The sequence below is a fragment of the Peromyscus maniculatus genome, chromosome 14 (assembly GCF_049852395.1).
Source record: "Peromyscus maniculatus bairdii isolate BWxNUB_F1_BW_parent chromosome 14, HU_Pman_BW_mat_3.1, whole genome shotgun sequence".
NCBI classification, from domain to species: domain Eukaryota; kingdom Metazoa; phylum Chordata; class Mammalia; order Rodentia; family Cricetidae; genus Peromyscus; species Peromyscus maniculatus.
The window spans coordinates 6,106,870-6,119,671 of NC_134865.1; the positions used below are offsets into that span (position 1 = coordinate 6,106,870).

A 12,802-nucleotide genomic window follows, 5' to 3' on the forward strand; every position below is an offset into this window, starting at 1 on the left:
TCAAAATCAACACTTCATATATACTAAGAGCAAGAGCTCTACCACTGTGTTACACCCAAAGTTTTCAATATGATATTTGATCTTATAGGAAAAACAAAGAAATTACTAACAGGATATGAAGGATCAGTGTGAGGAGAATGTTGTGATGTAATAGGCTGAGCATAAAAGCATTGAGCGGGCTGGAGAGATGGCTCAGAGGTTAAGAGCACTGACTGTTCTTCCAGAGGTCCTGAGTTCAATTCCCAGCACCACACGATGGCTCACAACCATCTATAAAGAGATTTGGTGCCCTCTTCTGGCCTGCAAGTAGACAGAACGCTGTATATGTAATAAATAAAATAAATCTTAAAAAAAGAAGATGCCCAAAAAATTTGTGCAAGACCTAATTTAGAAAAATCTATTAATAATACCCCTAAAAACACATTTAAAAAAAAAATCATTGAGCTTATGTTTATAAACTGAACTCTAGTTGTGTGGGTGTCTCAAAAGTGGAACATCTTATCTTAGAGGCTGAAGATAAGAAAGTATGTAGGATATAAGGAATGCCTTTAGTTAGAAACTGGATTTGTCTGAATGAACTTACATGCTAATATCACTATTTTAGAGTACCATATTATTAAGAGATAATATCTTAGTTAAAGACAAGATAAATTTTTTTACAATACTTTTACACAAAAATAAAAAAACTCCTGAATGTCAAATACATGAATATGTATTGTGTAAAATGTGAATGATACTTTATATTTGTAATGGTAAAAACTTGCCAGGAGGCCCTTAAGCAATATGTACCTTTCTACTATAAAGCATTATTAATTTCCTAGTTCTGAAAAAAATATCTTAAAGTGGCAATGTAAGTAAATGACCATTTCAAATAAAATTTATTTATTTTGTCTATTAAATACACTGTTAAGTATTTTCCTAAATATTTGTATGTCAGAAGAAAATATAATTCTCAGGATTTAAAATCTAACGTTATGTATTAACTTCAAAGCATGAATTCAAACAAACTTAAATAAAGCACACTAACCTTTACCATCGTTCCTACCTGTAGGGTCAGATGATTTCTGGTTGACAAGTTTTTTCTGTGGACTTGGTTTTGATAGTCCTTCAAAGCTTTTAAGAGGCCAAGAATTTGAGAAACTCATGGAATTATCTTGAGATTTCTTTGGAGATACAGAAAGAGGAGATGTGTGCTTTGGACTAGTTCGAGGAGATGAGAGAGGATAGGACGGAAGGATAAAGGGTCCTGGGCTCGCATTTGAACCAGAGTATGAAGAAGTTCGCTCTGTTTGACTACCAAATGTTTGCTGTGTCTTATTGCTGAAATTTAGGCTAGCATATACTGTAACAAAACAAAGAGAGTACGTTATTTACATTTACACATTGTCTCAGAGTTTAAAATCTCTTCCCCTTTCACAGTCAGATTCCCCTGCATATAGCATTTATGTTTTTATATGGTGTCAGGCACAGAATTAATTTTGAGCACTAACACTTCATATCTTTGAATCCAAAGCTTTCTTATCCTACTGAAAATTTCTACCATATTTGTAAAGTTATTTTCTCCATGTAATTTTATAAAATTGTATTATGCAAGCATAAATAGGCATTTATCTCAAGTACATACATTAAAAGAATATTTTTAGTGAATCATTCTTCTCATTATAATTTTGGTGGACATATTTCTGTATCAACATTTTACTCTTTGAGCTTTTGTCTTTTTTTTCCCATACTTTATCTTCTCCCAACTTGCGTTTGATACCTTTTAAATAATGACTTTTTAAAAGTGTGGCAGTTAGTATTTACCATAGGGTCCTTCACATGTTAAGCAAACTCTCTACTACATAGCTGTGTTCCCACCTGTAATCTCCCAGCTCTGGTCCTCACCTGCTCTCCACCTTATTTTTGGACAAGGCTAACTAGTCTGACAGCAACAGTCAGCAGTCAAACAGAGCAATCCCCCTCTCTCTGCTGTGCCAACCCTGGCGTTGCAGGTGCACTGTCCTGGGTCTGGATTGACATGGGTGCTAGAAATTGTGATCAAAGGTCCCATGTTTGCAAGGCCAGTTCTTCACCACCCGAGCCATCTCTCCAGTCCCACGACTGTAATGTAAATGTAAGTCTGTCTTACTTATGTTGGTACCAATTACTGGTACGTTGGACTCAATTCTACATCTTGTCTTTTGTCCTGTCTTTTGCTTGGTTTGTTGTGAAGCTGCCTTCAAACTCACTACCTAGCCCACGCTGGCCTTGAACTTCGTAACTTCTAACTCCACCTTCCTGGAGCTGGAATTAAAGACATGCAAAAACAGGCACAGCTTTTGTTTGTTTGTTTGTTTGTTTAAAGTAATAGTTCTTGGGATGAAACCCAGAGTCTGTGTTCTAGGCAAGCAGTCTTCTAATAAGCTACCATCAGATCGATTTGCACTACTTATGTATACAGTAGTATATACACTTGCATCTATCCTCTTACACCTCTACATTTTTCCCCTTTTTTTCAAACAGGTTCCCACACCCTGTAGCCCAGGCTGGCCCAGTCTTTATGTCATGGCAATTCTGCAATTTTCCTGCTTATGCTTGGATCACAAGCATAAGCCACAACATCCACTTTATATCCTCTTATCTGAAACAACCTGTCAAGAAGTTATAGTTCCTAAAAAGACAATAAATTCTACTTAGCTTTAAAATTTAAGTAACTGCATACACATGGTACTCATTTAATGTTATTTTCAATTCATGTTAGCCTTCATCAGAAGTTTATATACTTTAGTCATATTTAAATCAAAACTAAAAAGTCTAACATTTTAGAATAATAATTATGAAAAGTATTAGTATTAAATTGTAACAAGTTTTCATTATTACCATACAAAGTAACACGTGAGCTAGTGTCAGAAATCTTATATATTTATAAATACCTTTATCTTGGTGGCCATTGGCTGTTCCCAGGAACTGTAAGTCAGAACCCACACTGCCAGTTTTACCTATCTGTGACAGTCCAAGTTGCCCACATTTCCCAGGAAGATTTGTCTGATGAGTCACAGTATTACCTTTGAAGGGAGGCACAGAGGGAAACAAAGTGAAAGTAAATGTTATTTGATGAATATATATTTCATAAATGTTGGTGTCATTATATTCTGCCCCCTCCCCCTTTTTTTAACTCTTATGACTAATCAGATTTTCTAATAACAAATGTTATCCTTTTCTTGTTTGCCTTATTTACAGGACACACACACACACACACACACACACACACACACACACACACACACGAAAATAAGAGGAACTCTGCCTTGACACAGCTCAATGAGCATTCAGGAGACAGAGGTAGAGGCAGGAAGATCTCTGTGAGTTCAAGGCCAGCCTGGTCTACATATTGTGTTCTTCTGTATCCCCAGTGCAGGGGCTGATGGCATACACCACCATGCCTGGATGAATACATAGTTTCTATGACAATTACATAATTAAACATCTTTTCAATTTTTCTGGCAGAAGTTCTTAGATTACTTTTTTACTTCCTTTTTCTCACTCTTTGTAAGGAATCTACCAGCAAATCATGTCAATTTTACCTATGACATGTAATCAGAATCCATTCATTTCTCACTTCATTCACTGCTATGCTGGCTAAATTCTCTATAAACCTTAGCCAGGGTTATGATAAGGAACTCAAATGGTTCTCCCTCTTTCTCCCTTTGTCTTCCCTTCACCTGTTTTAAATATAATATCTAGAACGAGCTTGCAAGACATAAGGCAAGTACAGCACTTTTTTTTTAGTTGTTTCTCTGTAGCTTTGGAGCCTGTCCTGGACTAGCTCTGTAGACCAGGCTGGTCTCGAACTCACAGAGATCCGCCTGCCTCTGCCTCCCGAGTACTGGGATTACAGGCGTGCGCCGCCGCCACCCGGCATGTACAGCACTTCTTGAAAGTTCTCAGAGTAAAGGCTAGCTCATCCAGTCATCTAAGAGGTCTCCCCACTGAGGCCCTCCATGATCTCGGTCATTTTCAGCTCTGCACTCCTTTCTTCTCATTCTTATCACACTCGTCTCTGCCACCTTTGTCCTCCACTCAACTTCTTAGTCACTCTGCCCTGAAACCACTTGCTCTTCTCTCCTCACATCTTCTGGTTTGCTTCAAATATCCCCTCCTGAATATGGCAGCCTTTAATCATATAGTTTAAAATATTCCGCTTCCTCATCACCATCTAAACTTCCAAGTCTTACATGGATTTAATATTTGCTCCCCTGCTCAACTAGAATTGAAGCTTTTCTGTTTGCTTTGTTTTTGAGACAGGCTTCACTATGTAGTCTGGTTGGCCTGAAACTCTGTAGACAAGGCCTGGAACTCACAGTGATCTGTGGGTCTCTCCTTCCCTAGGACTAGCATTAAAGGTATGTATCACCACATCCAACACGGAATACAATCTGCTTTGGCTTTGCTATGCCTTTCTTGAAAGCTACATGTCCAACACTAAGAAAAGTACCTGACATGTAGAGATGCTCAAGAAATATTAGAGGCTTATTAAGGGATTATGGCCCTACATTACTAATAGACTGCAATGAGAAGACCTATGATCTCATGACACAATCATGTCAAAGCGCCAGCTTTTTATCCAGTCTTCAATAAGCATTTATTAAACAAGACTTGCCTGTTGGATTATATATACTTTTTACAAGGCTTCAAATGGGTAATGAAGTTTAGAGAATCTTTAACTTAGCTCAACACACCTATTATCCCAAACAATTTACTTACCAGCACCACATGTAGGAATCGAGTCTGAGTTAAAATCCCGACTACTCTGAAATAAGTTTCTTGAGGACCTTTTTTTGCTAAAACATAAATCATCACTGACCGGCAGTCCTTGAGAGGACTTTAATGTTGGAGATGAGATGAGGTCACGAGCTGAAAACTGAGAAGAGAGTAAGTCAGCAAATTTTTGCTGAGCCTCATATTTTTATTAATATTAAAAAATTAATTTAGATCCAAATGCAAAACTCAGATAAAAGAAAAATATTTTTGAGTATGCAATACACTCATTCAGCATGACACACTAATAATATTTTTCCTTCCAAGATAGAAACGTCACTTTTCCTTTACTATATCTCAATTCTTTTCTTTACCTTTCTGCAATATATATCTGACAATTAGTGAGGAGACAAAATAATGATGATAAAGGATGAAATAAAAACACAAAGAAAAAAGTCTGCTCAGCAGCTCTACTCTATTCCATCTTTCAGGGTTAGTCAATAAACAACTGAAGATCACTGAATAAACAAACAGCCTACTCCTCTCAGCATGGTAAAGTTATTACTAATATTCTGCAGCCCAAATAGAACTACTCCAAATGAATAGGTGAAGTATGTAAGCACCAGGCTCCAGTTACAACCACTTAAGTAGGGGATAGGGGTGCATTTAGTGATAAAACAGGTGCTTACAAACATATGAGAAGCCTGGCTAGCAACAAACAAAAAAGCCCAAGTATATCTCACACACACACACACACACACACACACAGAGTAGGGAATGGTTTCCAGGTACTTTCTTATGAACATCACATGGTCTATAAGTGATAAAAGTTGTGCACAATTCAGTACTACAATTTCTACAATTGTTCATATGATAGTAGTAAAAGGATCAAATAGAATTAAGTAAGCCATTTACAGTGAACTTCTAATTGAATACTTTCAAAAAAGATGCATTAACAGATAAAACAGTAGGTAATCCAGTAAAGATTCCTTTACATTATATTTGCTTTGCAATTAATTTCAGCTTTTTTTTTAACCCACCCTCCCCTATTACCTTTCCAAACTCTAATAACTCTACCACATTCAGAGTTTTTTTTTTTTTTTTTTTTTTTTTAGCTTCCACATTGGAGAGAACGTGCAGTTCTCTATTTCCATTAACATAATTTTCATGGTTTTTACAAGCATTAAAAATAAAATTTTCGCCTTTCCGGCGGTGACGACCTCCCTACGAGAACATGCCTCTCACAAAGGATCTCCTTCATCCCTCTCCAGAAGAGGAAAAGAGGAAACACAAGAAAAAGCGCCTGGTGCAGAGCCCCAATTCCTACTTTATGGACGTGAAATGCCCAGGATGCTATAAGATCACCACGGTCTTTAGCCATGCACAAACAGTAGTCTTTTGTGTTGGCTGCTCCACTGTCCTCTGTCAGCCCACAGGCAGAAAAGCAAGGCTGATGGACAGATGCTCCTTCAGGAGGAAGCAGTACTGAAAAGCACCTGATTCAAGATGAGTGGGAACCATCCCAATAAACACATTTTGGATAAATAAATAAATAAATAAATAAATAAATAAAAATAAAATTTTCATATTCAGAGAATTCTAGAATTTTAAAAAGATAACTACTTATTGGTGACAATCTAACATTTACACTGATAACTCTCAGACTGTTAATGATTTTGACAAGCTCTAATATCAAATTTGCTTGTTTTAGAGGGTTTGAGATAGGATCTCATAGCCCAGGCTGGGTTCAAATTCACTATGTAGTCATGAATAACATAAATTCCTGATGTTTCTGCCTCTAACTCCCAAACGCTGACATTACAGGTATGAGCCATCAGACCCAATTTTTGAAGCACTGGAGACTGGACTCAAGAGTCTCATCATGCTGGGCAGGCACTCTACCGACTTAGCTATAAATACATTACGAAGCCTGTTGTTTATTGATTGATTGACTGATTGATTTATAGAGGCTGACCTCAAATTTGCCATTTAGCCCAGGCTGGCTTGTAATCCACAAGTCTGCATCACCATGCCAAACAGTGATGATAGGCCTGTGCCACCACACCTGACAAAGAGAGTCTTTCCTATTCACAGAAGAATACAGTCAATACCCACTCCCCTTAACTCATATGGGTCCTGGAAATGAAACTCAGGTCATTAGGGTTGGTGGCAAGTGCCTCTACCCAATGAGTCATTTCGCTGGCTCCAGAATCTATGTTTGGAACAAGATCCCAAGGCAATTCATACACACATTAAAATTTGCTAACATTAAACTAAAACTCATCTTTTCCTTTTGATTTTAAAACACACACACATACATACACACACATCTCGCTATAGAGAAGCAATAATAACAATCAATAAGACATAACAAACATACACATCACATATGGATGCAGGGCCAGAATTGTCTGCATCTTTCATGCTTACTATCTACAGTACTAACCACAGAGAATATCTGCTGAATTTAGAGTTGACTCTCCACACTGTCTCTTATGTCAGGGCTTCCTATTCAAAGGTAAGCAGTAATAAACCCATCCTTCATTGTCATCATCAGTGGGAAGAGCACTGTGGTTAGTACTGTTTATTATAAACCAACACCATGGGCGGGAAAAATGGCTCAGTGGGCAAAGAATCTTGCTGCCAAGCCTGATGACCTGAGTTTAACCCTCACGTGGAGGAAGCAGGAAACCAACTCCTACAAGTTGTCCTCTGACCACCAAATGCTCACTGTGACACACTGCCACACATGCATAAACTAATAAATACAATTTTTTTTATTTTATTATTTTTAAGGCGCATGCCACCACTGCCCGGCTTTATTTACTTATTTATTATGTATATAGTGTTCTGTCCACATGTGTCCCTGCAGGACAGAAAAGGGCACCAGATCTCATTACAGATGGTTATGAGCTACCATGTAGATGCTGGGAACTGAACTCGGGACCTCTAGAAGAGCAGCCAGTACTCTTAAGCACTGAGCTATCTCTCCAGCCCCCAAATGTAATATTTTTTAAAGAAAACAAGATTAAAATGAAATAGTATTTAAAAATCAAAACAAAAACAGTTCCTACCATCATATTGTCCTGCCATTACCAAGGAGAAAGACATCATGACTCATTTATGTTAATATCAGAAAGAATAGCAATGCTATTAAAAGGTAGTGCTTTAAAGAGTAGTCTATAAACTCCCACTTGTCTTGGAACATGATCAAAAAGACAGATGCTTGCTCAAGGCTAACAGCCTGTTTCCTCAGTATTCATTTCATACGCTTTTAACTCTACTCTCCTTCCTATGCTATATGAAAAGGCTCTTTTCCATGTCAAAATGACCTTTAAATATCTAAATTTTCTATTTTGATAAAATCATCAGTAACTACATAATGATGATGTCAAGTTAGACTATAACAAGAAAGTTATTATAAGTCTATATATCAAGGCACAAATATAATTCACTAAAAAACTAAAAACGAAAAAAGTAATTCACTGAATTCTTGAAATAAAAATAAAATTTTAAAGTCTAAATTCTGGGAAAAAGATCAGTTAAACAGACTATGACATTATATGTACTATTATTCATAGCGACTAAACTCCTACTATATTATTTGATGTTAAAAAAAATGTTCCTAGAGGTTGGGGATTTAGCTCAGTGGTAGAGCGCTTGCCTAGCAAGCACAAGGCCCTGGGTTCGATCCTCAGCTCAAAAAAAAAAAAATGTTCATAATAAAGTACATGAAAGGTGGCACACTTTAGGGGTTGGAGGTGTCTTAATGGTTAATGTACTTGCTGCTGTACCAGAGGACCTGGATTTGGTTCCCAGCACACATATGGCAGCTCATAACTATCTTTCAGTCCAGTTCCAGCACCCTCTGCTTACCTCTGCTGAGAAACCACACATGCACATACGTAGGTACAGGCAAAACACTCATACATATTTTTTAAACGAGGACACTTTCATTTATGGAAATAAGACCTGAACCTTTATATATAAATTAAAATGAGAACAAAATATTGCTGGGCACTGGTGGCGCACGCCTTTAATCCCAACACTTGGGAGGCAGAGCCAGGTGGATCTCTGTGTGTTCAAGGCCAGCCTGGGCTACAGAGCAAGTTCCAGGACAGTCAGAATTGTTTCACAGAGAAACCCTGTCTGGAAAAACAAACAAACAACAACCCTAAAATATTGACTACATGTAAATCTCTTTCAATGGTGGAATTGTGAAAATTTTTTAATTTTTCTTTTTTTCCCTATTTTCCAAATTTTCTATGTGAATACATACAATTTTTATATAAGAATCTAAGAGCTGGGCAATGGTGCTGCCCATCATGCAAAGGCAGGCAGCTCTCTGTGAGTTCAGCCAGCTTGGTCTACAGAGCGAGATCCAGGACAGCCAGGGCTGTTACAGAGAGGAACCCTATCTCGAAAAACAACAATAGCAACAACAACAAAAAAGGAATAAGAGATATTAAAGAAAGATAGAATTAAAAGTACATCTGGAATATAAAGAGTAGAGTGCAATATGTAAAAACAAACCCTGCTCTTCAATTTTCATGTGCTTCCGACTGTGGTACACATAACAGTGTGGCTCATTCCTTAAGTCTGTCTTGCCACTTTGCTCTAGAACCATGTTGTTTCTCTCTCAGCTTTGAGGTATATGTTTGCTTTATCTTATTGGTTTAATCTATCATTATTCCTTAAATGAGGTTCTATAGCAAGATTTGATCTTTGTAGTGGTTTGAACGAGGCCCCATTGGTGTGGGTCTTTGAGGGAGGCTTAGGAGGTATGGCCTTGCTGGAAGAAATATGTTTTAAGGGGACAGGTACGATTTAATTCCAGTTTTTGTTCTCTATTTTATGCTTTATGGTTCAAGATGTGGTCTTTCAGCGTTCTGCTCTGGCAGCCTGTCTCCGTGCCTCCCACACCATTATGGACTCTCCTTCTGTAACTGTAAGCCTAAATACACTGTTGTCGTTGGTCCTGGTGTTTTATCACTGCAACAGTAAAGCACCTGACACAGTCTTAAGCACTCTGTTACTCTGTATGCCTCTCTTACAGAACCACCAGCTCTGTTTCAGTGACAGTCTCACCACATGACCTCCAGACCACAGTCCCAACATTACTGTCCTGCTTTTAGGCTATCTATGGCCATTCACAGGTCTAACATGCCCTTAGTCCATTCCTGTTCAACTGTAGAGCTATTCCCATCCTTACTCCATTTTTTTTTTTTTTTTTTTTTTTTTTTTGGTTTTTTGAGACAGGGTTTCTCTGTGTAGCTTTGCGCCTTTCCTGGGACTCACTTGGTAGCCCAGGCTGGCCTCGAACTCACAGAGATCCGCCTGGCTCTGCCTCCCGAGTGCTGGGATTAAAGGCGTGCGCCACCACCGCCCGGCTCCTTACTCCATTTTTATTTCAGCAATTTATCATTATATCCTTAAGAATATTTTTTTGCGTTCATCCTTTGCTTGTTGATTCTAGACACTTGCTAATCTTCATTTAAACAAAACAAAACGAACAAATAAAAACCAGCTTATACTAAAGTACTTCAATGAGTATCTAACTGGTCTTTAAAAAATTTTAAATTAAATTATAATTACAATATTTTGGTCATGGTGTCTTATCACAACATTAATGATTAATTGGTATATGAAAAAGAGCTAAATAAACACTCATCAAATGACCACATTTAAAGAGCATTTATTAAGCACAAAGGTAGTTTTAATGACAACCAGGATATACACACACACACACACACACACACACACACACACACACACACACAGAGGTGTTACATTTATAATGAGTAATCATTAATGGCTTTTGGAAATTTATTCAAACTTTTACTTTCATGAATGCCTTGAGATTTACAACTTAAGCTAATTCTATTATAGATTTGGAGCAAAACCAAATTATCTATTTTTTTTTTTTTTTTAAAGAGAAATATTTTCTAGGCAGCGGTGGCACACACTTTTAATCCCAGCACTCGGGAGGCAGAGCCAGACGATTTTCTGTGAGTTCCAGGCCAGCCTGGTCTACAGAGTGAGATCCAGGACAGGCACCAAAACTACACAGAGAAACCCCATCTTGAAAAAACCAAAAAAGAAATAAATAGGAACTAAGTTACTAAAGTAATGAAGTAATAGTGGTTGACTTTAAACTTTGTAAGTACATCATTAAAAGTGAAAATTGATACAGTGTCAAGGAGGGCTGAGGGTACAGACCAGAGTAGAACATTTGCCTACCATGTGTATGAGATGCTAAGTACAATCACCAGTACTACAAACAGACACCCAACAACAAAAGCATGTACGTACACACACACACACACACACACACACACACACACACACACACACACACACACACACTACCACAGAGAGAGAGAGAGAGAGAGAGAGAGAGAGAGAGAGAGAGAGAGAGAGAGACTGATTTATACCCCAGTGTGTAAGGAAATGAGAAATTCTAACATCATTCAAAACATGTAAGTTTTAGCAAACTTTTTTTAGATCCACCAGAGATGTTCACTACAAGTGAAATTGCAACATATAGATACCTACTCAGAATTACAAGTTACAGGCAGAACTTCTAAGCAGAAAGCTCTGAGGCAGACAGAGGTAGGACAGGGAAAGGAACTGTTAATTAACGAATTGCTAGAGACTCAGTGCTAACAACTGGGAAAGTTAAAGCTCTAGGGGCGGAGCGAATCACAGGGGAGCCGCTCTCTTCACCCAGTTTACCTCCAGGAACTATCATGACTTCACACTGAATAGTGAAGGGAAAAGTTTAATGTTTCTGGCAAGGAAAGAGAAAATGTGACCAATTATTTTGAAATACACAGAGCTTTTCTATACTTGACAAGGCCTGCCCTGAGGAGCTGCTTTTCCTTTCAAGCAAAGCCTGATCTGCTGAAGTTCCACCAGAACCTAAGGGTCCAATTAAAGGGAAATGGTCAGTTACAGTTCCCCCTAGTCATCTTGTGCTACCCAAGTGGGCCGGAAGGCTGAAGGCATAAGTGAATCACAGAATCACAGATATCATGGAGTCCAAATTATAGGACTACAGAACCCTTCCCCCACATTTTAACACCTGTTTACCATTTACTTTTTCTCTAGTACACCACAGTCAACTCTCAACCAAAACTTACAAGGCATACTAAAAAACAAAAATTAAAATAAAAACCAAACTAAGCCAAACCAAACCTAGCAACAAAAACCACAGTTAGAAGAAAATGAACAAGCATTAGAACCAGCATCAAATATGGCAACAAGGCTGGAATAATTAGGCCACAAAAAAAACCCCCAAAAAAACCTATAATTAATATGTAAGAGGCTATACAGGAAAAAGCAGACAGAAATGCAAGAACATGTTAATTTGGTAGCTGAAATTTGGTAATTGTGAGAAAGTGAAAAAAGTAAGATAAAAAGCCTCGGAAGAGTAAGTGGGAATGCCTTCAGTGTGTGCTTTAGTCTATACATGGTCTGTACAATAGGAACTTCTAAAATGAAAAAACACTATAAGGGGAAAAAAGACTGAAAAAAGAATACACAGATTATGCAAAACTGTGGGAAACTATAAAAGGAGAAACACACATGTAAAAAAAGAGAGCAAAGTGGGAAAATATTGGAGGCAGTAATGGCCAAGAATGTCCCTACATTATAGTCAGAAACCAAACCACAAGTCCAGAAAGCTTATAGAGCACCAATGCAAATAAATGTCACAGAAACTATGTGTAAGCATACCATTCTCCAGGTAACAAAAATCAAAGACAAAGAACAACGCAGGAGGCAAAGAAGAGAAAAAACACTTGATTTACACAGACCAAAGGTAACAATCATACCCGACTCCTCAGAGAGTGAGGAAGTGAGAAGAACAGGAGTGAAATAAAGTACAAAGGAAAACCAAACCTAGAACTCTGAATCTTGGGAAGTGACCACAGAAATGAAGGACAAAAAGACATCCACAAACAGAAACTGAGGCAAATTTCCAGTAAGACCTTGCCTTACAACAAATTAATAGTTCTTAATATAAAAAGAAAATCAAATAGGTCAAAGTCCTTCACACACACAC

At 37.8% G+C, this 12,802-nt stretch overlaps 1 protein-coding gene and 1 pseudogene across 3 annotated transcripts in view; one reads left to right on the forward strand and one right to left on the reverse strand.

Moving 5' to 3' along the window:
• The window catches only part of Togaram1 (TOG array regulator of axonemal microtubules 1), a 66,982-nt gene that overhangs the window by 43,560 nt on the left and 10,620 nt on the right, over window positions 1-12,802 (reverse strand). For all 3 annotated transcript variants that reach the window (XR_013044253.1, XM_006986936.4, XM_006986935.4), the window contains exons 2-4: window positions 4,744-4,900; window positions 2,913-3,044; window positions 1,046-1,342 (exon numbers count right to left, since the gene is read on the reverse strand). Coding sequence is in view for 2 of the 3 variants with exons in the window: in XM_006986936.4 (XP_006986998.1) it covers window positions 1,046-1,342; window positions 2,913-3,044; window positions 4,744-4,900 (586 nt within the window). In the remaining variant the exon portion in view is untranslated. The remainder of the gene's footprint in view (window positions 1-1,045; window positions 1,343-2,912; window positions 3,045-4,743; window positions 4,901-12,802) is intronic.
• LOC107402456 (small ribosomal subunit protein eS27 pseudogene) lies at window positions 5,939-6,290 on the forward strand (annotated as a pseudogene).